At 43.5% G+C, this 27,569-nt stretch overlaps 1 protein-coding gene and 1 long non-coding RNA gene across 6 annotated transcripts in view; one reads left to right on the plus strand and one right to left on the minus strand.

Annotated features, from left to right (window-relative positions):
• Nucleotides 1–25,131, plus strand: part of Kcnj16 (potassium inwardly-rectifying channel, subfamily J, member 16) — a 60,746-nt gene extending 35,615 nt beyond the window's left edge. For 3 of the 5 annotated variants that reach the window (XM_087571235.1, XM_087571237.1, XM_087571236.1), the window contains one exon: nucleotides 21,338–24,840. In XM_087571235.1, coding sequence (XP_087427361.1) covers nucleotides 21,447–22,706 — 1,260 coding nt within the window. In that variant the 5' untranslated portion in view covers nucleotides 21,338–21,446 and the 3' untranslated portion in view covers nucleotides 22,707–24,840. 5 annotated transcript variants of the gene reach the window in all.
• Nucleotides 10,958–21,950, minus strand: LOC120095205 (uncharacterized). Its single transcript, XR_015631323.1, has 2 exons — nucleotides 21,855–21,950; nucleotides 10,958–11,747 (listed from the first exon to the last, which is right to left on the minus strand). It is a non-coding gene; the product is annotated as an uncharacterized LOC120095205 (long non-coding RNA).
• Nucleotides 25,132–27,569: the final 2,438 nt, after the last annotated feature.

Raw genomic sequence — 27,569 nt, forward strand, 5'->3', positions numbered from 1 at the left:
ATACACTGGAGCCTACCATAATCTTCATCAGAGAGGCTGAGTATAGCAATTGATCAGAGTAGCTGCAGAGATCCACAGCCATCAAAGATCCAGTGGAGCTCAGGGAACTCCAGGGAAGAAGGGGGTAAAGATTGTACGAGCCAGAGGGGTGGAGGACACACAGGAGCATGTCCCACGGAATCAACTAAGCAGGGCCCACAGAGGCTAACACAAATTGAACCAACCACCAGGGAGCCTATCCGGGTCTGAGCTAAGTACTCTGCGTATATGTTATGGTTGTTTAGCCTAGTGTTCTGGTTGGAATCCTAAGAGTGGGGGAGTGGGGCTGTCTCTGACTCTTATGTCTGCTTTTGGGACCCTTTTCCTCCTACCAGGTTGCCTCATTTAGCCTCAATGTGAGGGTACGTGCCAACTCTTAGTGTAACACGTTATGCAATGTGCCATGTAGGGTTGATTTTCCAGGAGGCCTGCTCTTTTCTGAAGGGAAATGAAGGAGTGGATCTGAAGAGAGGGGGGAAAGGAGAAGGGACTAGGAGGACTGAAGTGAGGGGAAACTGTGATTGGGATAGTGCACTACAGAAAATAAAGTGGCAAGAAAGAACCAGTTTTGCATTCTGCATACCTACACACTCACACACATACACATATCACACATCACACACGCATACACACATCATACACATACAAACACATCACATACTCATCCACATATATACATACATATAACACAAACATGCACATACATACATTCCCCACACATACACGGCTGTCCGCAGAAGGAATCGACACCGAGATAAGGCTGTATACTTGGGATGTGTGCAGGAGGAAGCTTTATCCTTGCCACTTTCCTCAGGTCATTTGATGACATCATCCCCATTGAATTGTATTTCCCATTGTGTTTCAATTGTTTTGCTTAACTCCAAAGGGTATCCAGAGGCAAGGAATCTTGCCTCTCATCTCATCACTGGATGGTTTAATCTCACACGGGAAAACACTGTCCATAACAAGGCATCAGTGGGGTAATTATCAATGATAGTGCTGTCTGGGGTCTGAGCATCCTTTGGCCTCCCCTGCCAATCTTTAGAATCTTAATGATTTGATCCACCCAGGGTTTGTGAGCTGATCGTTACTCAATGCATATGTGTACACTGGTGGTGTAGATGAAGCTTCTCACGTAAGCTGAAATAGCTTGCCACAACCTGGCACCCGGAGACAGAAGAACAGAATCGAATCCGTTTAATTCTAGGAACCAGATTCAGTCCCTATATACAAAAGACTGACAATCCCAGGGTGTCAGCATTGATCTCATTGTATCATGCAGTCTAGTTATAGAGAACTGAATTGCAATCCTAGTTTTCTTGGCATACTCTTTAGTAAACTACCTCATTTGGTTTGTAGATAGTTAATTGCCAACATATAAAAATATAACGGCCCCCATTGAAGGAATCAGAGAAAGGATTGAAAGAGCTTGAAGGGGCTTGAGACCCCATACAAACAACAATGCCAACCAACCAGAGCTTCCAGGACTAAGCCACTACCCAAAGACTATACATGGACTGACCCTGGGCTCAAACCTCATAGGTAGCAATCAATAGCCTAGTAAGAGCACCAGTGGAAGGGGAAGCCCTTGGTCCTGCCAAGACTGAACCCTCAGTGAACGGGATTGTTGGGGGAAGGGTGGTAATGGGGGGAGGATGGGGAGGGGAACACCCATATAGAAGGGGGATGTTGGCCCAGAAACTGGAAACCTTTAATCCCAACACTTGGGAGGCAGAGTCAGAGGCATCTTGCCTGGTCTACATAGTGAGCAGCCAGGGTGACATAGTGAGGTCCCCAAACCCAAACAAGAACAAGAACAAGAACAGAAAATTAAAAGGTGCTAGTGTCATAAGTGAGCCTTATTAGTGCTAGATATATCTGTGTCTTACCACAGAAATGGAATTATAAATTCTGTGCCGATTTCTGAGCAGTCTTTGTAAGGTTAGTGCATGGGCACTGGGACCAGCTTCACATGTGTTCTGTTCAACAACAGAGGAAAGAGAGGAATAAATAAAATGTACTGTAGAATTCTTGTGGCCATAAAAAAAGAAGGAAGTCATATCTTTTTGTAGGAAAATGGATACAATTAGAGATAATCATATTAAGAAAATTAAGCTAGTCTCAGACTGATATGTACTTTTTCATATGTGGTTTTTGAGAATTTATATGGGTACATAAAATCACACACACACACACACACACACACACAGCACAACAGTCTAGGGGAACAAAGAGGTGATGAAGGAAGAGAGAAGTAGGGAGGAAAGGGAATGATGGACGGTAATTCAGGGGGTTTGCTCAGTCTATGTTGTGTCTGGGTTCGGTCCCCCTTCCCGCCGTGGAACACAGTACAAGTACAGCAAACATAAAATGAAAGCGTTGTAAGTTCAAAACAATGATTTATTGAAACTCGCCTTGTATGATTATCATTAGGAAGCCAGAGTAAGTGGCTAGGCCCTGAAACCACGAGAGAGCAGCTGAAGATGTGCTGGAGGCGAGGGCTGGGGGCAGTGTCCCTAAGAGCAGAAACAGGTAATGAGGAATCTTGATTGATTTCACCAATGGTCTGCAAGGCTGTCCCACACTGCTAGGTCGTACTTTTTGACACCCTGGCCATCGTTGCTTATCCGTTGATATTTGATTAGTGCTATTATATAGAACTGAAAGAAAAAACTGCTCTGGGAAACAGAGAAGCAAGGCCACGGAGAGGCAAGGCCAAAGGTCTCAATGCGTTGCTTTTATGCAAGGGAGTCTTCGGAGAGAAGGGGACCTTCTCAGAGTGGGAGGTGAGACCTGCCTTACTCCATGGAGTCAGCAGACCCATAGTCTTGCCATGTTTTTGCAGCGCTGGGATCCAAGTGGAAATCCCAGAGGCTTAGGGGCGATAGAGTCAGCTTTATAGTTCTTGGCTTGCAAAAGTTTTTAATGCCATTTAACCAAATGTGAATGAATAAAAGCACAAATATTTTCTTACCCTGCTATGTGTCCTTTAAAAAATGTTTGTGGATGTGGGAGCTGGCATGGGGACAGTCACAGCCAGCTGGAAATCTGCCGTGGAGGGGCTGGTTTCTAATCGTGTGTGTGCATGCGTGTGAGTGTGAGTGTGTGTGTGTGTGTGTGTGTGTGTGTGTGTGTGGTCTCACACATGCTAGGCAAGCACTTTACCCCTGAGCTTTGCCTCAACCCTTCAATTTTTTTTTCCTTTCAATTATGGTCTCCACTTGCTCCTACATGAAACTTACAAGAGATGCAGGAGCCCCAAATGCTAGTCAACTTTTACATCTTAGAAACAGAAACATCAAAACAGTACTTTTCCCTCTGCTTTTAAATTATATGAATGAGAACAACAACAACAAACGAACAAAACAAGACACGAACTTACTGTACTCTTCCATTTTAAGTCTCAAAAGAATTTCTGGACATATTATTAAGTGAATTTCTTGCAAATAATATTCATCCCATGTTGATGTAAAATGGCATTTTGGCTAAGTGATAGCAAAATCAAATTTCATTTCCAAAGAAAATACTTGGTTCATCTCTGCGTCCTTCCCCAGGTAACTTCAAACCAAAAGCAGGCGGCGGTAGTGGGAGGGGAGGCACATGGACTACAGTTGAGATGGTTGTAGCTAATCTTTAATACCATTAGTAGCTAAATGTTTCTGAAGCTTCAAAACACATTAGGATTTGTTCACCAGATTGCTATGTTGTGTAAATTCTTGGCGGGAGAAAAAACCGTTTTGATTGGCACGGAGGGAAACGCATTAATTTGAGCCAAGTATCACACGGATTTTCATAGGCACACTGCCTGCTGAATGAATTAGACTTAGGCATTAAAGTTTGAATTCCTAAACTGCTTTTTTTTTTAACTCAGCAATTTACATTCAAGATCTTTATGTGATCATGGACTTTAGGGAACACAAAGCCAGTGTGAATAGCCTCCCGGGTACACGAATGGGTGTTCTGTACAAACACAATTCGATTTCTTATCATTTTCCTTTTACAGTTTATCTATGCGTGGCCATGCCTAGGGAAGCAGAGTTAGCCACACAGGCATAATGTTAAGATGTGCACCAGAGTCTTAGATGCTGGGAAGGACTCAAGCTTAGCCACCCGCCTTTTTTCTGCATGGAGCCTTACCCGCAGTCACTGTGATCCTATTCTCCCACAAAGGTCTGCCTTTTGAGAGAGCTGTTTGAACAGAACACCTCAGGTAGACTAAGACTGAAACTTCTCAGAAGCAAAAAGAATCGTCCCAATCCTTAGTCTAAAGCATCACAGATACAGTTGAGAACTGATTAAGTTGAATACATAAAACCATTTCTATGCTCTTTAAAACCACTTATAGGCATAGGGACATTGGGCTGTGACACAGACACTCCGGAGAAAATTTTGCCCCTTTACATGCTGATATAATTCAAAAGTGCCTGTCTCAACCCTTACACTGACTCTCTAGTTACCAGGATATTCTAGCCTGAGAAACACTGGGCCCAAGACATATATCACTTGCCTTTCTAAGGAAAACAGCACTGATTTGGGCTGTCACTTTGTGCAGACATTCACGAAGAATGAATTCAGACTTTTGAAATCAGGTCAGGCCGGGTTAGTCTACAGCACCACCATGGGACTAAACCTATGGTGAGAAGCAGCAGCATAGAAAATCAGATTCGTGGAAATTCAAGAGTCGATCGAATGTAGTTTAGTCTAAGCATCTACCTAAATCATCTGTAAGCTATTCAGGGCTCATGCCTCCCACCTAAGGAGGCATGAGAAGGCACACACCGATAGAAAGCTCATCCCAATCGCTAACAGTGTGCACCGCACAGAATCCTTAAGAGACCGTGTATCTGGATCACCCAGGAAAGGTATCTTATCTCGTATTTTAAGGCCTCTCAGTTTTCTGTGTCCATGGGGAAGAGATGGGAGTTGAGCCAACAAACGATAACAGTTGCTTCATTTTCTTCCCCAATAAAGATGTCCTGACTTTTCATTTTGACAACTTAAAACAGAAACTGAATCATTTAAAGGTCAGAGAAGTTGTAGACACTATCCAGGGAGTTCCTAGTCTACAAGCATAACACATCTGTGAGTTCACCGATTCCCGGCAGATACAACAGACTAATAAATACCCTTCTCGTTGCCAAAGAGGACAGTTCGCAGGCCCTCATCACAGATGAGAAAATAGAAACAGAGACCCAGGAGTTCGGTTTCTGTTGGAATACCGTTAATACTGAGCCGGGAAGGTCAAAGGTCGTGGCCACATGTGCTTTCCATAAGGTACGTTTGTTTGGGAATGCACTCGCAGGTCTAATCAAAGCAGCTTTCAAATAAAACGGTCTGGAATCTATTACGGGTCAGTCCTAGGCAACCTGGCGTTGGAGCCACAATGAAGACTGCTTTTTTATCCTTGGGGGCAGGGGGAGTGAATGCTGGGTACCACATGCTTTCTATTCTTAGCAATCCTAGGAGTTTCTTCTGGAGTGTTCTGTCACTTCTTCCTGAAGGAACCTGAAGGCCAAGACGATTAGATGTGAAAGGGAACTTTTAAACAATTCTTTGAAGTTGCCCGTCTTAGCATTCACTGTGGATATGCTCACCATAATGGCACCTAACGCTCTCCACGTAGAAACATATACTTGAAGAGACTGATGTTCTGCAAAAGACGACCTCGATTCGTGTTGTTGGATTCATCTGAAGTAGTCGTAGCTGTGAGCTCTGCTGTTGAACCTGTAATAAGTTCCGTGTCTGTCAAGAACAGGGTCCATAGCACGATTTAATTTTCTGCCCAGAGTGGCACTTCCCCCAAAGGTGCAGGCGAGCGAGCACCGGCTCGTAAAGGTCAATGCAAAATCCAAAGAAGCGAACAAACAAACAAATTCAATTCTGGACATCCTAACCTCGTCTAAAAATGCCAAGGCTGCCCAGGAAGCCATCAAACATTTGAACTGAAATTCTTATCTTTCCATAGCTAGTCTCAGTAAAAAAAAAAAAAAAAAAAAGTTAAGAAGTCGAGGAGACCGCATCATAGCACAAGGATGAAGCTAAAACAACCCCAGAATTGGCGAGCGCCATGTACTCCTCTGGGAATTTAAAGGCAAGTTGTGAGAGGACCACACATTCAAACACAGCACAATGCCATCCTCTGTGCGGGTTTGTACAGGAACAGAGTGCATCAAGATTCATTCAGTAAGAACTGGCTAATTTCGACTATGTTGACCAATGCACATCTTAACTGAGGGTGGCATTTTTTCCACTTTCTTTGGAGTTTCAAAGTCTGTCCTTATAGACTATACTGCTGTTCAGTTACCTGAAGGTTTCTAGTATTATTTATTACATGTATTAAAAATAAGTTTTTAGTATTTTATTTCCTAAGATAAAAGATTCTGAAAACAGGCTTGACTCTATTAAGTCAAGATTCAGAGGTATTAGCACTTTAGTAGGGTCTGGAATGGGGCAAGGCAGGGAAGTTAGTACTAAAAGGGACACGTGTGCTTCCACGACCCTTAGAACCGACGCTGCTCTTATGTAGACCTGATAGGTTACTGACAGCTTGCATGGGTTCCCCAGTTGTTCTCAGTGTCCAGATGAGATCAACTCCCTCTTCCCCAACCTCTGCGTTTCAAAGGAGATCTGGTTTTACTTAGAGGAATTAAATGTCACTATATTTGTTTCTGCGAATTGTTCCAGCAAAAATTACCGCATCGATGTCTGACTTTAGATGTCTGTAAGGCTGTCTGCTTCTCTGGGCTATTTATAGCTTCCTTTTTAAAAAGGTCTAATAAATGCTTGTAGATTGCTCTCGGTTTGTATGTTTTTCTTTACAGGGCTTCAGAATTGGCAGGTTTCAAATTTGAACTGAAAATACCTGGATTTCCTTTTACAAAGGATTTGTTTACAGTAAAAATCTATTCTCTCAATTTCTCCCTCAATATCTCTCTCTCTCTCTCTCTCTCTCTCTCTCTCTCTCTCTCTCTCTCTCTCTCTCTGTGCACGCATGGTGCAAGTGTGTGGTATACGCACATGTGTGATAGAGCAGAGTGGACGTGTCTTGATATACCACTCTGCCTTATTCCATTGAGACAGGGACTCTCACTCACTGATTCTGGATCTAGGCTGGTGGCCAGCAAGTCCCAGACATCCTGCAATCTATCGTTCCCCAGTCACAGTGCTGGGGTCAAAGGTGCACTGAAATGTCCCATGTTGTTTCCGTGGGTTCTGGAATCTGAACTCGCCCAGCAAGTAGCCTTACTCCCTCAGGCCTCTCTGTAGTCTCTATTGTAAAAGTTCAGCTATATAAACACACAAATCACAAATATAGGTAAAGAAGAAAGGAAATAAGCATAACTAAACTGATAGAGTAACAATTTATATTTTGCTGTATATCACACCTGTGGTATGTGTAAACACATTTAAAATTGCATCGTGCAAACTGTTTCCTAACCGTGTTTCTGTTTGGGAGAATCACGTGTTACATGCTTTCCCGTATCACTTTTAATATTTACAGAGTAAGTGTGATTGTGCCAGCTACCCATGCTTACCAGATGGTCTTGTTAAAAACCCAGAGTCACCACAAACAGCCTTCTGATTTGGTGTGATTTTTTGCGCCCATCCATGATAAACTTTTAGAATGAGATTTGTCAGTAGAACTGCTAGATTAGTCCACATTTCTGTAGTTTAGATTTGTAATGTTTTTTTTAATTTTTAAGAATTAAAATGTAATTATATTATTTTCTTCCCTTTCTCCCTCCAATTCCTCCCAGGTGCCCCTTCTTTGCTTCCTCTTAAAGCAAGGCCTGTATTTTTTAACTATGATTGGTGTGTGTGTGTGTGTGTGTGTGTGTGTGTGTGTGTGTGCATATATGTGTACTTATATCTGAATATATGCATATTTACCATACACATATATAATATATATATCTCACATATAATTGGCTAAATATATACATACAACCTGAAGAACCCTTTTGCTATCACTTGTGTGTATGTCTCCTGGTCTGAACTCTTGTTTCTGGGCATCTAAGTAGGAGGCTCATCCCTGCAGACTTTGTCTACCACTCCAATTGTGTAGATTATTTTTACAAATACCTGTTTTCAAAACTAGTTCCAATAAATGTACATGTGCATATATAAATGTGCACATACGGATCTATCTCTACAAAAATTAATGATTCGCATTGGTATCAGAAGTATCCGATTTCTAAAGATTCAGTGATAGACCAACTTAAAGACCTCTTATTTTCAAGTTTTACTTATTTGCTTATTTAGAGACATACTTGATAGAGCACAGGCTGTCTTCAGACTTCCTATGTAGCCGTATATGGCCTTGAACTTCTGGTTTTGCTGCTGGCCCTGCTCCAGTGGCAGGAAGATTCCAGAAGTGTAGGTGTGTACCACTACACCCATTGTATGTGATGCTGAGGATTGAACCTGAGGTTTCTTGCATGTTGGACAAGAACTCTACCAACTGATCTACACCCCTAGTCCTAGGCAAACACCCTTTACTACCAAGAACATACTTCTGGGGAACTCTGTAACACAGTGGTACTTCACTGCTACGCTAAGACCTAGAGTTGTTCCAAATAAATTTGCGAAGACATTTATTTTTATATCTGTAGAGTGATAATTAAAGAGTGACAAGTAAGGATCGTTGGGATTTGGAATTTGGAAAAGTGTCAGTATTGACAGGGTGTTGGTTATCTTCTTTGATAGGAAGTAATGTCTTTCCAGTGTTTGCTCACTCTCCCCACTAAGCTACAATTAGTGAGCCCATGAACAACTGCCATGTCTTGTATTAGCTACAAGGAATATAGGCATGAAAAGATGAATGAAGGTCTTTCCTCTGGTAGCTTACAGTCTTTTCCGTGGTGCATTCTGGTCATCACTTCAACCATGTATTAGGTCAACAAAGTAATCATGTATTGGAACAGGTCTGGAGACAACTCTATAACAAGCCAAAAATTGAGAGTGTAGACCTCATAGATCGCATGTCCTTTGTTACAACTACCCTTTGTTGCCTGATGTAAGGCAGGGAAACTGACCTTCGTAGAGAAGAATAATGGAGTCTGAAATGCAACAGGCCAAGTTAACACTAGGAAAAGCATTTGCATATGCCCGTCAACCCACAAAGAGTAAATGCTGCCCTTCTACCACTTATAGAAAATGGGAGAATTCTAAAGGTCTATGAATGAAGAACTAAAGTGGGCCAATAGTTGTGTTGCTCTGACATGCCTTTCTTGGGGTTGGTGTGCATATCTAGTGTACTTTCCTGGGATAGGAGTTTCTCTTTCTTAATAGTGAAACTCTTTGGAGAATACTCCATGTCAACTAAGTCTCTTTTGGAAAACCTATCCTTGAACAGATAGGGAGGTTCTATAGAAACCATTGTAGGGGCTTCCTATCCCCCAAACTAGTTAGTACACTTCAAATTAATCACCACATTCAGGTAGTATATTGGGAGGTAACACCCCTTGAAATATTGCTGAGTACGTGGGCATACACAATATCTACAAAGTTGTCTGCGTTCCAGTCTGAAGGCCACACCCCTGTGTTAATGAAAAATGTGTGGGGCTGAGAAATGGCTCAGGGAGCAAAAGGTTGCTTCAAAAGCATGAAGAACAGAGTTCCAATCCTTAGCACTCAGAAAAGCCAGAAGTAGCAGCAGGAATGTGGAGCTCCAGCACTAGAGAAGGGGTCCTCAGAGTGTTTTCAGAGAGAAGCTCTCCAGCTAGTAGCTTCAAGTCCTAAATTCCATAACAGATCTCATCTCAAAACCGAAGTGGAGAAATGTTTAGGAAAATTTGCCATTGTCAAGGTCCAGACTTCATCCACAGCTGAGCACCCGCGCGCGCACACACACACACACACACACACACACACACACACACACACACAAATGCACACACATTCAGGCACACACACAATGTCACCTCTGACACTATACCACACACATAGAGAAACAACTAAAGATGCCCAGAAGTACTCTTGCTATTTGAAGACGAGTGAGAGGTAGGTAGAGATAAGACACCAGCAGTCTGTGTATAGTAAGGATTCTACAAAATACTCCACTCTCAGTGGGAAGATTGTTTCTTAAGCCAACACTGACAGGCTTTGACCTTGCCTGTTACAAGAGAATAATGTAGAGAACAAAATGAGGAGACCTATTAGGAGGCTTTCATGAAACGGGGAAGGACGATTCAAATCCAGGAGGTCTTGAATTGCCAAGGTAGTTATGTATCTTTCTTAAGGGATGGATTTCTGTGGGCAAATTTATCTTATTTAGGTAGGTGGTTTATGACCTTATCAATTGGTTGTGAGTTTATTGTGTGGATGTATTGTGGACTGAGAATATAACATATGAATCTGATGGATTACAGTTTATTGACTCATCATTTCACTGGTTTATTGGGAGTGTGAGCAGGGTCCGTGGCAGGGAACCGTAATAGGCCAGCCCATGCTGGACTTCTAGAGCCCTGATTTTACCAGGTACCTGGAACCAGAGAGTTTGAGGCTAGCAGAGAGCCTCCAGGAGAAATACTAATCTGAGATAAATCATGGTTAGTTCCTTTTGGCCCCGTAGATGCCAGAACTGACACCAGAGACCAGCGGCACCTGGGTCCGAGAGTACTTGGGGGAAGCATGTAGCTGCTGAGGCAAAGATACCCTGCAGTGCCGTGCAGCCCCACGCGTGTTGGTGCTAGCGCAGGATAAAAAGTTTCTGCCAATTTATATTTTTTACCGCAACACCTGCTGATAGTTTAAATGTTGCTAAGAAAACTGATTAGACTACGTTCTCGCAAATGGAAGATATTGGAAGATATTTTCTGTGTGTGTCAACTTGGTTTTCTAAATGCTTGGTTATTGTTCAAGCAACAAAATTTGTCACTGGTTGGTATGAAGATGAAAAAAAATGAACAAAATCAGCTGAGGGAATCAAAGAATGTTTATAAGGAACTCTGTACAGAAGCAGAAGACCAAGAAGCAATGGCTGAGACCGTCTCCTATGAAGTGGTAGCTATGCCCTTCTTGAACACTTCAGTGTGTGCTGCTTCATCACTGGCCCCCTGACCCCATGCCCTGGCCTAAAATAATGGCCTCTAAAACTTTATGTAATTTCTTTAATTCGATCTTGACTGTGGAATTCTGACTGGTCACCGTTATCTCAAATGATTCTGCTCCAGCAACTTTATAGTGAGTGGAGGCTTCTTCTACATCTCTCTCTAATATCTCCCTCCATGGAGTTGTTCCTTACATCGTTGGGTTGTAGAGCTTTTGATGGTGGGTTTTCCTCCTCCTGGGAAGCAATCATTCTCTTACTTAGTTCACATCCTCTTTTCACATCACAGCTTAATCATCCATCTCTACAGACTAGGTGAATACTCAGTACGATGAGCTATGGGAGTATAGATACTTATTCAGGTTAGGAAATTACAGTAAAAACTAGAGAATACCCACGGTGTTGGTGACTTTGCCATTTGCTACTCACGGAAACCTTTTGAGAAACATCAAGTTCTATTCTCAAATTTCATATAAATTCAATAAGCTGAAAATATTTGTAATGCGATAGTATTTTGCTAAGGTGGTAAAAACAAAGATAGATACAAGTCTCTGGTTTTCGTGTTCTTGTCCTTCACACACTGTTACGTAGGCTCACATTGCTGTTTCGGTCTGTGCCCACAGCAGCAGGAGATTTTATTTCAGGTTTAAAATGTTCCCTGGGAGAAAAAAAAGCGAGAGATGTGTTAGAAGGCAGGTGTTATACAAGCCAGGTGAAACCAGGTGAAAGATAGCAAAAAGCCTGTGTTCAGATGCAGATGGATTCCTGTAATATTGGGTTCCTGTGAGAACCAGCTCTTCAGATTCATGTAGAATAATCAGGCAAAACCACCCCTATAAATAATGAGAGCCTTAACAACCAGATAGTGACTAGGTCTTTGATAAACAAAATAGTATGGAGAGCCAGGTCTGTTTGGAAGCATTTTACCTGGGGCAAAGAGTACAGAGCACAGAACCAGAATGACAGCTTCTGAGGCAGAACCTTTCTGGTGGCTCATGTCACACATTAATTGCCTCTTTGCTCCTGTTCCCCCTGCACAGTGACATACACTGTTCCTTTTCCCTAGAAGCTATCAGTTACATACGTTGTGTCCTGTATCTCTTTCACAGCTAGTGTCTTGCGAAACTCACAGATGTAAACTCCGTACAAATAGCAGGATGTCCTTCAACGTTCATACGTGATTGTACCTGGTAGATAGTAGAAGGCACCCGAGTAGATTCTCAATGAAAATTTAGAAGTCGGAGAAGAAATGCTTTCATTACACAACAAAGATTGAAATGTATCTTTTAAAGGGACAACTGATCTTATCTCAACTGGCTTCTGCACCTCCCTCAATCCAGATCGAACTGAGGTATGAGCAAACTAGGCTAGCATCCAATCAAGGCAGAGGTGGGCTAGCATCCAACTAGTTGGGGATGGGCTATCACCCAACCAAGACAAAGATGGGATAGCGTCCAACCAAGACATGGATGTGATAGCATCCAACCGAGACAGGGATGGGCAGCCTGGTTTATAAAGATAAGAAAGATCATGAAGATCTGTTTTACCCAAACAGGTGTTCTAGACAAAAAAATAAGGGCAGGATCACCTTGAGAATTTTTTAAATTGTTTTATTTATTTACATTCCAAATGTTACCACCCTTCCTGGGCACCCCTCCAAGAGCTGTTCATCCTATCCCCTCTTCCCTTCACCTCTGAGACAGTGCTCCACCCACCTCTCACTCCCTCTTCTCCAGTGCATGGAATCTCTACAGGGTTAGGCACATCCTCTCCCACTGAAGCCAGACCAGGTAGCCCTCTGCTACATATGTGCCCGGGGCTGCAGGCCAGCCCATGGTTGCTCTTTGGTTAGTGGCTTAATCTCTGGAAGCTCCCAAGGGTCCAGGTAAGTTGATACTGTTGGTCTTCCTCTGAGATTAACATCCCCTTTTAGTTCCTTCTATCTTCCCCCCTAAATTTTCCATATGGGTTCCAAACCACAGTCCAGTGGTTGGCTTGTAAGTATCTGCATCTGTCTCAGTCAGCTGCTGGTAGAGCCTCTTAGAGGGCAGCCATGCTAGACTCCCACCTGCAAGCACAAAATGGCATCAGTAATAGTGTCAGGGTTTGGATGGATCCCATGTTGAGCCAGTCACTGGGTGGCCTTACCTTCAGTCTCTTCTCTATTTTTGTCCTTGAATTTCTTTTAGATAGGAACAATTCTGGGCCAAATTTTTGAAGATACTTTGGTGATCCCATCTGGTGAGTTTTCCAACCTTGGGAGCTCTTGCTTCTTTTTGGCTGTTCTCAGAAAAAGTAGCAATACAATTCTCAAATTGAGTTGAATGAGCATGTGTATGTGCATGTGTCCATGTGTGCATGCATGTATATAAGCATGCCTATATATGTATATGCATATACATGTGCATATATACATATATGTATGTATAAAAGGAAAAGAACAATTTCCTATATGAGATATTTGTTATAAAAAAATTCGCCTGCTTTCTGGGCTTTGAGGAGCTAGTCTAGTAAGAGGAAAGAGAAGCAGCTCTGTGATATAGCGCCAGAACAGTGGTGCTACCTTGAATTTACTTAAAATTGTTCTCTGTGAAGCACACACAATTTGCTACTGTCATGCCAGCCGTGGGTTATTTTTGGAAAGAATGAGAAAATAAATGCTCTGACATTTTGCAGTAAGTAAACACCTCTCCCACAATCCCTAGCCAGGCACTGATTACAGAACAGTGACTCCAGACCTGTAACTGTGGGCTGGAGTACATGTTGACTCCACCTTCATTATTTCATTCAAACCTCACAGTAAGTAACCCAGTGATGTGGGCCATAACCTCCCACATCCTAAGTGAATATGTTACATTTCAGAAGAGTAGCTTAAACAAGATGCTCTTGGAGCTGAGGATAGACCTTGACTTGAAGTCCATCTTAGAACTTAGGGTTTCCCTGTGATAACCCCCTACTCCCTAGTATACACTTAAGCTGTGCAGAAGCATGCAAAGGGTATTGTAAATGTCAACTATTCTACCCTATCATTCTCTATTCTCTGCTGGAAACAGAATCTCTTCCTCAGCTTGTACCTCCCATGATCCTTCCATCTCTGTCCCATACAGGGATGTGGTTATAGGCCTGTGCGTAGACATGTTCAACTTTTTATGTGAATTCTGGCTCTCGAGCCATCTTTTAAGCTTATATATTCATTTCTCGTACTCATACATGACTTCAGCTTCTAAAATACCTGTTAGACATTTCCAATTTCTGTAACTTGATTTTTATATTAGATTATTTGTAATTATATATCATCTTTACATTCATTTTGATTTTAAAGGCATGTTGCCAGTTTATACACTGAACTGACCTTTCGGCATGTGCAGGGAATCTGTAAAAATCAAATTATCTTTGATGTAATGTTGACAACAAGAAAACCGGAAACATGTCCTGGCCTCAAACTTTGTGCTTGTTTATAAAGCGGCAAGGCAGTTGGGCTGATGGGGCAGCTCAGAGTGTAAGCTCAATCACTGTGCAAGCCTTGTGACCCGAGGCTCATCCCTGGGACCCGTGTAAGAAGCCAGGGGTGGAAGCAGCAACTGTAATTCCAGTGCACTTGTAGCAAAATGAGAAGTGGCGACAAGAGGATCAGATGAAATTCTTGACAAGAGTCACAAGCCAAAGGTCCAAGAGATAGCTCAAAATAAGATGGGTAGAGAGAACCACCGTATTTTGCATGCCATAAAGTTTGTCTTCTGACCTCAACACATCATGGCATGTGTGTCCTCTCATAGTCCGCACACATAGACACAGAGCAAATAGCCAAGTACGTTCTTAAAAAATGTTTAATACCATACAGCAGCATTGGGAGTGAGGAAGGATTTAAATTAGATTAAGCATGTCATAAACTGGGACAGAAGCAGGGCCTCAGTGAATGTCCCCATGAGTTCTGTGATGCAGCATTCTCCCCTGCTCCCCATTCCAGGATGTTTGTGGTGAAATGAGGATACTTTCATGCAATAGAAAGCTATGGGCATACTCCCCACAAAGGCCTAGCCTCCCAGCCTCCCAGCCTCCCAGGCCTCCAGCCCCCCATTCCCACTTGCAGTTCCAGTCCCCTGTGAGTCCTGCAAGCCAGAGATGGAAGTCTTAGATGAGACTCCACTGAGAAGAAAACAGGAATATGAACCAAATACATCCTGAAAGAGAAACTGTTTGAGACCAGAGCTGAGGGGATTAGGGGAGAAATGGACAGTGCGTATTAGGTTTCAGATAAAGCACACATTTAGTTGCTGAATGGGGAGATCAGTCAGAGCAGGTCTGCAGGACACATGCTCTACTATGTTCATAGCAGCCTTATTTATAATAGCCAGAATCTGGAAAGAACCCAGATGCCCTTCAACAGAGGAATGGATACAGAAAATGTGGTACATCTACACAATGGAATATTACTCAGCTGTCAAAAACAATGACTTCATGAAATTCTATGGCAAATGGATAGAACTAGAAAATATCATCCTGAGTGAGGTAACCCAGTCACAAAAGAACACACATGGTATGCACTCATCGATAAGTGGATATTGGCCCCAAACCTCGGAATAACCAAGGTACAATTCACAGACCATATGACACACAAGAAAAGGGAAGACCAAAGTGTGGAGGCTTCAGTCCTTCTTAGAAGTGGGAACAAAATACTCATAGGAGAAAATATGGAGACAAAGTGAGGAGCAAAGAGTGAAGGAAAGGCCATCTAGAGACTGCCCCACCTGGGGATCCATCCCGTATACAGTCACCAAACCCAGAGACTGTTGGGGATGCCAAGAAGTGCAGGCTGATATAGCTGAAATAGCTGTCTCCTGAGAGGCTCTGTCAGAGCATGACAAATACAGAGGCAGATGTTTGCAGCCAACCATTGGACTGAGAGCTAGAGTCCCCAGTGGAGGAGTTAGAGAAAGGACTGGAGGAACTGAAGGGGTTTGCAACACCGTAGGAAGAACAACAATATCAACTAACCAGAAATACCAGAGCTCCCAGGAACTAAACCACACAACCAAAGAGAACACATGGAGTGACCCATGGCTCTAGCTGCATATGTAGCAGAGGACGGCCTTGTCAGGCATTAATGGAAAGAGAGGCCCTTGGTCCCGTGAAGGCTGGATGTCCTAGTGTAGGGGAAAGCCAGGGCAGGAAGGTGGGAGGGAGTGGGTGGGTTGAGCAGGGAGCACCCTCATAGAAGCAGGGTGAGGGAGGATGGGTTAGGGGGTTTCCAGAGGGGAAACCTGGAAAGGGAATAACATGTGAAATGTAAATTTAAAAAATCCACTAAAAGAAAGAGAGAAAGAAAGAAAGAATGAATGAAAGAAAGAAAGAAAGAAGGAGAAAGAAAGGAAGAAAGAACGAACTCTAGGGACAAAAAGAGGAGATTGAAGGAAAGGAGATCCAGTGACTGGCACAGCTTGGGATCCATCTCATTATGGGGGTGGGGCAGGACCAAGGACTGACACTACTATGCTATGATGTACTTACAGACAGGAGCCTGGCATGGCTGTGCCCTGAGAGGCCCTGCCAGCAGCTCACTGAGACAGATCCAGATACTTGCAGCCAACCATTGGACTGAGTTTGGGAACCCCCATGGTTGAATTAGGGGAAGGATTAAAGAAGCTGAAAGGGAGAGCAATCCCTTAGGAAGACCAGCTGTCTCAACTAACCCAGACCCCAGGGAACTCCCAGAGACTGAGCCACGAACTCAGAACATGCATGGGCCTATCCAAGGCCCCTGACACAAATATAGCAATGGTCTACATAGTTTGGCCTCAGTGGGAGAAGATGTGCTTATGAGAGCCTTGAAGCCTAAGGGAGGTCTGGTAGGGGGGAGAGCACCCTCTCTAAGGCAAAGGGATGGGATGAGGAACTGTGGCAGGGAGAGGACTGAGGGTTGGGTAATGACTGGGATGTAAATAAATAATATAATTTAAATTAAAAAAAGAATTCCAAGAAAGATAAAGAATTTGAACAAACTAGCAAAAGCCCTCCTTTATTTTGAGATCAAATTCAATTCCCCTCTCCTTTCTCCAACCAGAGCCCACCCTGTCCTCACTACAGCCTCTCCCACAGAGTGTGTTATTCACAGCCCTGTTTTGCCCACTTTGCTTCACAAAAGCGGCTATTTTCAAGCACTGAGTTTCCAGGGGAATGAAGCCATCCTTTCTCCTCTTTGCCCTACCAACTCTCACATTTCCATCAAAAACTTATCTCATGTAATGGTTGCCAGGAGAGTAATTTGATTACTGATGACTTAAGTGTCAACCGCCTCAGATCCATTATGTGGGGAAAGAAAGTGTTTGTTAACCTCAGAAGCCACTGGCTTCAATAATTGGATCTCACCAAAATATTTTAGGACATTTTTGTGGTGTATGATGAATTATGCAAGACAGATAATGAATGTGTTTATGCAAAGGGGGTGGAAGAGGCAAGATTGCATTTTCGATGTGACACAAGGTGGCAAAGTCTCTTTGTGCTGTACAGTCAACCTGCTGGGGGAAACTTATTTTTGAAGACCTAACTGTGAAAGGCATTCACTTGGTAAGCAGTAAAATATAGGAGGATGTGGCTGAATGGAGGAGAAAATGTTTTAATTTTATGCATTGGGAAGCAAGAACAAATAAGGGGGTGTTTGTGTGTTTTTTCTAAATGCCCCCTACTATGTCTACTGGCCATTCAAAATGCACTAAATTAGTACAAATTGCCCCCTGACTTGAATCCATGCAAAACAGAAGTCTAAAAAGCAGAACCCAGTGTTCAAAGTGGGTTAAACATGTTTTCCAGTGTCTACTCAATATAATTAGCGAGATATCAGAAAAATGCCTATCTGGAAGAGGAATGCTCTCTCCAATTGTCTGTCTTCTCTCCATCCACCCACCCTTAGCTATCTCCACAAAACAAAATACGACTGAGTACCTCTTAGTAGCTTTCTAAATACCTTTGGATGGATTTATTTTATTGCATGTGTATTGGAGTATTTCCTTCATATGTATCTGGGCACCATGTGCCTCTCTGGTACTCATGTCCAGAAGCAGACATAGAACTGGAGTTACAGAAGTTGAGAGTCACTGTATGGTGCTGGGAATTGAAGCAGGGTTGTCTGAAAGAGCAGCGGGTGCTCTTACCCTCTGATTTATCTTGCCACCCATGACTTTTGGATATTTTAATAAAGGCCGACAGTAGTTTAAGGATCCATCATTCAGATGGTGAACGGTCCCCTTTGTATAGATCCCCAGCTATAGAGAGAGTCAAGATAGCCTCTATCTTCGACCTTCATATGCCAGCATTTTATAACTGTCTTCCAGCTAGCTTTGCAGGACAGAAGCTGAAGCTGGGAGATTGCAACTCCTTCCTCTTGATGGGATTCGTGGTGGCAAGGAGATTATAAAAACATCGAAACAATTCAGAATTATTTGTTACACTTACTTGTGTGCCCGTGCCATGTGCTGTGTGCTGGGCGGAGGTTGGAGGACAATTTACAGAAGTCAGCTTTTCACCCCCATTCTGTGTATCTCGGGGATCCAGATATGTAGTCCAGTCTTGGTGGCAAGCACCTTTCCCTTCCTGAGGCACCCTCTCTAGTGAACATCACAGCACTTTTAAAGGCTCTATCGTCATCCTAAGAGACGCACCTCAAACAGAATCCCCATGAACCCACAAGCCCACTCCTCTGATGGTTATTGGTAAGCAGTTGAAAAATTTATCAAGTTAGCACAACACACTTACCAGGCGATGAATACATGTTTGTTTTGTCTAGGCATCTTGACAATGGACCCTCCATCAACCCCTTTATTAATTGTGTAGGCTGAGATGAGAGATGCCCAAGGTTCATGAGGCTGGCCTGTCTTTGCCATAATTTATCACTTTAGATTACAGTGATTTGTTTCAGAGCATGTCTCGCTGACATGTTTAAAGAGTCAGAAACTACATAAAGAAAGAACGGGACCTACACAGGATCTGGATGCCCGTAGCTCTGGATAAGTTGAACTGTATGGCTGCAGTGAGCAACCCTATCAAAGACCCGGAGGACTTGGGGCAGAGATCTCAGCCGTTATTTGAATCTCTGACATTCTTAATAGTAGTCGGCAACAAATTTTCTACATGCTCGAATTTGCTCGCCTAAAACTTGTATTAGTCGCAAATCAATTCACCAATTATCCTGTTTTGGAAGGTGTTTTCAAAGTGGCTTGTTTATAACAGTTCCTAGCACCACTGGAATCCAAATTGGATGCCAGCTGAACCTCATTTCAAGTAAAACTTTTTCCCCTTTTGGCAGCTGCACAGTAGCTCTTGATCTCTAAACTTTTTTTTAATTGTCTGCCTCCCCCGGTGTTGGGGAAGTTCTCCTTAAGGAGCTCTCTTGGTTGAAAACATTTAACGAGAAAATAATTCCATCTCTGCGTGTGTTTTTTGGTTTCAACCCATCTGATTCTTAGTATAATTTATCTCAGACTCTTGACTTCTATAGTCAGAATAGAGCAAAGAATGGGCAATACCATGAGACTACCTTAAATTAAGCAAGCATACCTCTAATGACCAATGAACTGATATTACAAAGAATGTTTGGGGAAAGATTTTATGCCCTGTATTCCTATAAGTGTTTTGGGAGATGTAGATTATATCTTGAAATTACTGAAACAAAGTCAAGAACTGCCCAGAGAGAAGATGAAACCATTTTAAAGAGATCCCGAGGATGAACTAGTAGTGTAGGGAGTGAGGCAGAGAGAGAGAGAGAGAGAGAGAGAGAGAGAGAGGCAGAGAGACAGACAGAGACAGAGAGAGAGACAGAGAGAGAGACAGACAGAGAGAGAGAGAGAGAGAGAGAGAGAGAGAGAGAGAGAGAGAAGGGAAGATGCTTTACAGGACTTTTGGGCACAAGCACAGTTCATCCTTGTGAGTGGTCCACTAGACAAAGAGTTCTTTGTAAAGAGACTCTGATCCCTGGAGAGAGGGAAAATGATTCTTTCTGGCTGGAGAGATGTTAACTCTTTCTTCTCTTCTGCAGTTCGGAAGGCAGTTGATCCAAAGTGATTAATTTCCTAATGAGTTTTAGAGAGTCGTACTTTATAATATTCGTTTCCATGTGACTGTGTTTGGAATAGTACAATCTCATGGCCCGTTTCTGCCTATACCCCCTTGCTTCAGTCTGGCAAAGGTGCCTCACATCAAAGACCCACTCCAATAACTACTGAACTGTTAAATGCGCTGACTTTATTACCCAGGAAAAAGCTGAGGACAATTTTAACCAATCATATTTTTAAAGTTTACTCTCAGACTTGAGTATCCTTAGACATGGATGCCCTGAAATGAGACGTGCATTCTCTGCTTGTCAACTAGTTTTGTCTGGAGAAGGTTGTACACACATCAGAGAAAACACTCAGAACTGGAGGGGCGAGGGTCTATCGACTGGCAGTATGCTCCCTTTAAGAGGGAAACAAGCGTAGCAACTTTGGTGATATTTCAGTTCCCATTCAGGGGAAAGAGAAGAACTGTTAGTGTCAAAAATAAAAGAAGCTGTTGAGTGGATAGAGACTGAGAGACAAAAGCAGAGGGAACTTTACACCTACAGAGAGCCTACCTGGGAGTGGTTTGAACTCCTCTGGGGTTAAGAAAGCTTTCTTTTCCAATCAGGGTAAAAGGCGGAGCTAGGAGAGAAGGGGTTTAATCTGAAGTTGATGTCAGTATAAGTTCTGCCCTGTTTTGGGTAGTAGACAAGAAGGAAAACCCAAGTGGGACAGAGAAGAAGCCACAGAAAGGGGCTGCCTACTCCCGGAACCAGGGTAACTGTCCCATTATATGTCAAAGGTAGAAACGATTTACTGTTCTGGATTTAGTGATTGGAAAGCTGGTAACTAAATTGTACTTCATCTCTGTATATTATAGATTGTTTTGTTTCCTCATGCAAGAGAAATATGTCAATATAAACTTACTATTCTATCAGGTGAGAAAGGGTGGTAAGGTAACATTTGCAGTAATCATAGTGTTCACTCAAACACTATGAAACATAAAAATCTTATTTTCTCTAATTGGAGATTTCGTTCCTTTAATAACTGAGCTGTTTTCTACATCAAAATGTTGAATCAATACTCGATGTCTCCGTGGTTCAAATGAAGTCTTTGCAACTTTAGATAGCGGAAAATTGCTCCCAATTTGTCAGACTGCGAAGATGGAAATTGGAATCTAAATGTTGTTTAATTGTCCTTTTCTTTTGCTCTATCCTTTTAGGCTTTAACAGAAAATCTTTGAACACGTAAAAGTCAGAATATACCTAGAACTTTTAACTGACTCCTTTGGATGCCCTAAAGACCAAAAAAAAAAAAAAAAAAAAAAAAGAATGAGCTATTACGGAAGTAGCTACCGGATTGTCAACGTGGACTCCAAATATCCAGGCTATCCTCCAGAGCATGCCATAGCCGAGAAGAGAAGAGCGAGGAGGCGCCTGCTCCACAAAGATGGCAGCTGTAACGTGTACTTTAAACACATTTTTGGAGAATGGGGGAGCTACATGGTTGATATATTCACCACTCTTGTGGATACCAAGTGGCGCCATATGTTTGTAATATTTTCTTTGTCTTACATTCTCTCCTGGTTGATATTCGGCTCCATATTTTGGCTCATAGCCCTTCATCACGGAGACCTATTAAGCGATCCAGACATCACCCCGTGCGTGGACAACGTGCATTCATTTACGGCGGCGTTTTTATTCTCCCTTGAGACCCAAACCACCATCGGGTACGGTTACCGTTGTGTCACGGAAGAATGCTCTGTGGCCGTGCTGACGGTCATCCTTCAGTCCATCCTGAGCTGCATCATAAACACCTTCATCATTGGGGCAGCCTTGGCAAAGATGGCGACCGCCCGGAAGCGAGCCCAGACCATCCGCTTCAGCTATTTCGCACTCATCGGCATGAGAGACGGGAAGCTTTGCCTCATGTGGCGCATAGGTGACTTCCGACCGAACCATGTGGTGGAGGGCACGGTGAGAGCCCAACTTCTGCGCTATTCAGAAGACAGCGAAGGGCGGATGACGATGGCGTTTAAAGACCTCAAACTCGTCAATGACCAGATAATCCTGGTAACGCCAGTGACCATTGTCCATGAAATTGACCACGAGAGTCCTCTGTATGCCCTTGACCGCAAGGCAGTGGCCAAAGATAATTTCGAGATTCTGGTGACATTTATTTATACTGGTGACTCTACTGGGACATCCCACCAGTCCAGAAGTTCCTACGTCCCCAGAGAAATTCTCTGGGGACACAGGTTTCATGATGTATTGGAAGTGAAGAGAAAGTACTACAAGGTAAACTGCTTGCAGTTTGAGGGAAGCGTGGAAGTCTACGCCCCCTTTTGCAGTGCCAAACAACTGGACTGGAAGGACCAACAGCTCAACAACTTGGAGAAAACGTCCCCTGCCCGAGGATCCTGCACCTCGGACACCAACACCAGGAGGAGATCCTTCAGCGCAGTTGCCATGGTGAGCAGCTGTGAGAACCCAGAGGAGACCAGCCTGTCCCCACAAGATGAGTGTAAGGAGGTCCCCTATCAGAAAGCCCTCCTGACTTTAAACAGGATCTCCATGGAATCCCAGATGTAGCCCTCCTCTCTGACCCTTACCTGAAGGCCCTGAGCTGCAAGCACGATTTCTTAACAAAATGTTAGTTCTGTAATTTGCAGCGGGAACAGAAAGCAGAGCCAGTTAAACTTGGCATAGAATCATTTGAAAGTTCCACAGTTTTCTAATATGAAAATTCGGCTTCCGTAGCAGAGTTTGTATTAGGGAAGCGATTAAGAAGCCTAATTGATTACAATTAATCTCATTACTGCGCATGCTTGTGTCTCCTCTTGAAGGTGAGATAATTAGGAGTATGTGTGAGGGGAGGGGAGAAGAGGCTGATAGACTAGATAAAAATAGAGAAACCGGTAAGCTAGATATTTGCATATAAATTAATTAATTATGGAATGAGGACTTATAACAATATCTTATCTCCTAAGCACAACAGATGAGATAAACGCCTCAGCTTAGGAGCGTTGTGATAAGTAAATAAAATCCAGCCTGGTTTGAGTTACTGTATGTGCCTCTCATTGTATCACAGTATCAGGTACACAGAGACGTGGTTCCAAGACAGTGAAAATGCCATCCAGTCACAGATTTCTTTCAGTGCTACTTGCCTAAAGGGTGGTTGGTGAATGCTGGAAGCCAGAACCAACCCTGTGACAGAAGAGAAGGGGTACCATTGTGTGAAGAGGTATTTCTCTCTGAAACACCTAGGTTCCACCAAACCAATGGGGAACAGAAGGGAGGCAGGGGATCCCTTCTCTGTGCTCCCTGGAGACGTCTCCTGGGCTCAGAGGCAGGATTCGGGAGTGGGCAGCACTGTATGGAGAATAGATGCTGTTGGTTTCTGGTCCTGTGAGGCTTCAGTGTGGGTTGAGAAGAATTCAAAGAGAGAGAGAGAGAGAGAGAGAGAGAGAGAGAGCCTTTTCTGAAGGCAAGGGAGCTGTGTGTATGCTGGCTTGAGTGGCAGGTTGGAATAGTTTCGTCAACAATGCAGTGATGTTGATCTGATGACCTACTAGAGGAGTAAGCTGCATGACAGAGGGCTGCTTCAATCTCAGACCAGGAGATAAATGTGCATTCTCTGTTTTCACGTTAAAGGATGAAGTTAGCTCCTGATTCCTTTGAGCATAGACCCAGCCTCAGACACTGAAAGCTTTATAAACTGAAGAATTACTAGCAATGGCTTGGCATCATTTGTGTAATTTTTTCCCCACTGTTGCTGAGCTAGGAGCGAGTATATTATACAGCTGTTGTCTAATTTAAGCACACACATATTTTGCTTCTTTTAGTCACCCCCCCCACACACATACACACACTTAAACTTAATCCCATAAGCACCTTGAACGGAATCACACAACTCAAGGTTACCAAGCTACGTCAAGTAAATAGGTATTCGAAGGGGTCTCTTTTCCTGTCATATTTTTCTCCCTTTCCCTTTCTTGCTTTGCCTCTCTCTGCTACCCAGGATCAATACAGAATACAGAGTATCTTTTCTAATGCACATGTGTAAATAAATCTCTCATTCCTGCTGTCTTATAAATAAGAGGTCTCTCTGTTCAAGGGGCATGTTAAAAAAAAATAACTGTCCTGAAACTTAATATCTGAAACCTAAATCATGTTTCACCTGCACTGCTTGGGAATGGAGAATCCATTAGTTAAACCATACAGCCATGTATTTATGTACCCACACATCTGGCACGCAGACACACACACACACACACACACACACACACACACACACAGATACTCACACACCCATGGTGGGATGGGACATGGGAGACAGACAAAGACAGGCAGAGATAATTTGGATTTTGTAGCAGGAATTACTTGTCTAAATTAGAATATTACTCTTTCCAAGCCTGGTAAAGCATAACAATGTTTTCTCCACCGACTTGAATTTGTTTACCCAGAAGGCAGGTGCACTTCAACGCACTGTGCTTCCTTTGCTCTGTCCTCCCATGACCAGATCAGAACAGGGGAGTGGGGTTGGGGGAGCACGGGTCGCTGATTTCTGATTAAACAGATTCTCATACACTGTGTGTTCATGCACAGAGTGGAATGTGTGGTTAGCATTCATGTGCCCCATGCATCGCTCATTCTCTGTGCAGATTGATAACATGCTTTGGCACGCCTGATGAATTACTTAATAAAGATCTTAGACTGGTGCAAAGGCTGTGTACATCCCTCTGTTCTCTGTAGTGTCGACCCTGCTTCCCCAAAATGAAAATTGGTGCCTCCTGTAATTCACGGAAAAAAATGGTTATAGGGCTTTTAGCAGCACTCAGAGCAGCTACATCTGAAGAGACAGTCACTTCTACACACAGCACAGACTGCCTTTGTGCAGAATGTATTTCCCGTCTTAAATGCACCGTTGTTGATGTTAAATGAGTCAGGTTGAATATGTCATCTAATGTCATCTAGCTAAACATTAAATTATCCATCAGAGTTAATAGAAAACAAATTGTGGCATCAAGTCTCTGCTCCGTCGGGTACTGTGGTCTGTGTGCAGGAAGAATAAATGGGGAGGGGGGGTGGGGAGAGGAAGAAAGAGAGAGAGGGAGAGGGAAAGGGAAGGAGAGGGAGGGGGAGAGAGGGGGTGAGAGGGAGCAGGGGGGGAGGAAGCAGAAGAAGCATTGGGAGAGGGAGGATAGAGAGCCCCCACTTTACCACTTCACCAAGCTCTGTCAAGAGCAGTCGGTCCATGGTTGTACTCAGTCTCCATGATGAAATGGTGAGCATTTAACAAGTGTCCTCTTCTCTGTTTTTCTCCCTCACAAACAAATTCCTAATTGGGGCAGCAGTGTTCTCAGGTGAGAACATGCAGTAGTGCTCCCCAGTTTCTCTTTCCTCTGGCAGGGGTGGAGTATGGGGTGTGGATGGTATTAAATAGCCCCAGTCTGGGCCACGCGCTATCAGCGCAGGTCTCTCAGTGTGACTTTTATAGAGGCAGACTTAGCAGGCAGGTATCTCTTCTCTCCCTTGTCACCCCCCTCCCCATGTAAACTTCAGACTGGACAGCTTTTGACGCCGCCGCCATGTTGTATGAAGACAAGTGAAGTACATCTTCTGAGGCAGAGTGGAGGGACAGAGGGACCGTGACCTCCAAGCGCACATGTCTATACAGTCTTAAAGGAATTCATATACGCACATGACATGTGTACTTTGGTCATAGTAACTCACCAATTTTCCCCCTCTTTCCAGATCCCTCCAACACACCCCCTCCAAACTTCATGCCCTATTGTCTTTCTTTAACCCACTGAGTCCAGTTATCGATGCCTACATATGGTGGTGTGTGTGTGTGTGTGTGTGTGTGTGTGTGTGTGTGTGTGCGTGTGTGCGGTCATCCACTGGAATCAGCACAACCTACCAGAGCATGAAAACAGGATTCTCCCTACTCCAGTAGCCGTCAGCTATCAGCAGTAGCTACTCAGCTGGATCTAGCTTTCTTCATGCACTCATGCACAAGTAAAAATAAACTCTTCCTAACCGTCACAGGGAGAACCATGTCTCAGGGGGAATGACTTTGAAAACAGGCTAGAAAGGAAAAGAGAAAGATGTAGAGCTTCAGACCAGTTTGTACTTGTACATGACATTTGTTGGATCTGGTCACTGGAAATTACATATTTTCTCGGGACTTGAGGAAATGCCATCATTATTGTAAAACAAACACAAAGGAATTGCCTTTGACCTGGAAATCCCTTTGAGACACTGGTGGCTGAGTGATCTTGATAACAGGATTCACCAGACCTCCTATTGGGAGGTGGGGAGTTTGGGGACATGGAGGAGGGGAAGCTGCCTTTCCCACAACCCGATCACATAAGTTCTATGTCACTGTGGGACTTGTGAAGAGCTAATTACCTGAAAAAAATTTACAGGCCTGGTAAGCTCTATAGTGATAACAAACAAACAAACAAAAATGTCCCCCTCAACCCTGGTTAAATTCTCAGTAGACCTCAGCAAGACCAAATGTCTTTAACTTAGGACATTCAAAGAAACCTCAAAGGTATTCTAAGGAACCTGAATTCTGAACATTTCGACGCCGAGCATGTAGCTCGGCTGACTGAGTACTTGCTTATGTAGCCTGCAGTAAAACATCTCTACCATGTCCAGCAGAGAAACACAACAGGGCACGGGGGTGCACACCTGCAACCCCAGCATTTGGGAGGTAGACTCATGAAGATCAGACATTCAAGATCATACTCAGCTGTTTGTAGCCTGTTCTGTGCCAGTTTGAGCTACATGGAAAACCTTTTGTAGAGAAGGAAAAATAGGGGCAGGAGAGATCTAGAGCAATAGTTGCTCTCCCAGAGGACCTGAGTTTGATTCCATTCTCCAACATAACAGCTCACAACTGCCTGCCATTCAGTTCCAGGGACTCAGTGCATTCTTCTGACCACCATGGACATCGGGTAAGCACGTGGTACACAGACAATACTTTGCAAGCAAACTATGTTAAATGTACTGGAATATACACATAAAGTATGTTTGATATACTGTAAAATTAACTTCTTATATCAGAGTTGGCCACAGGATACAAATACATCAGGTTCTAACATCTACCTGCATTTAAATCATGGGGCAGCAAATCCTCCTCATGTTCTCTGGCCTCTCTCTAACAGGCCTGCCGTAGCTGTTCTAAAGGCTTTGTCAGGCTGTCCTATTGTTCCGTGACCCAAAGACTTCTAGAAGCCATGTCTACACACCCAGAGTACCTGTTACCCCTCTACTCTAAACCCATCTCTGCTCTAAAGCAGTGAAGCTTCCTTTCTCTCACTCCCACTTCTCAAGGAGCTACATAGCTCACATCCAGAGGAAAAGCATCCAGTCACGTGCACAAAGTACAAATGTGGTTCACACAGAGCACTTGGATAGTGCAAGCGGGAGGCATGTACTTCAGCA

The sequence above is a fragment of the Rattus norvegicus genome, chromosome 10 (assembly GCF_021556685.1).
Source record: "Rattus norvegicus strain SHRSP/BbbUtx chromosome 10, alternate assembly SHRSP_T2T, whole genome shotgun sequence".
In the NCBI taxonomy this organism is placed as follows: Eukaryota; Metazoa; Chordata; class Mammalia; order Rodentia; family Muridae; genus Rattus; species Rattus norvegicus.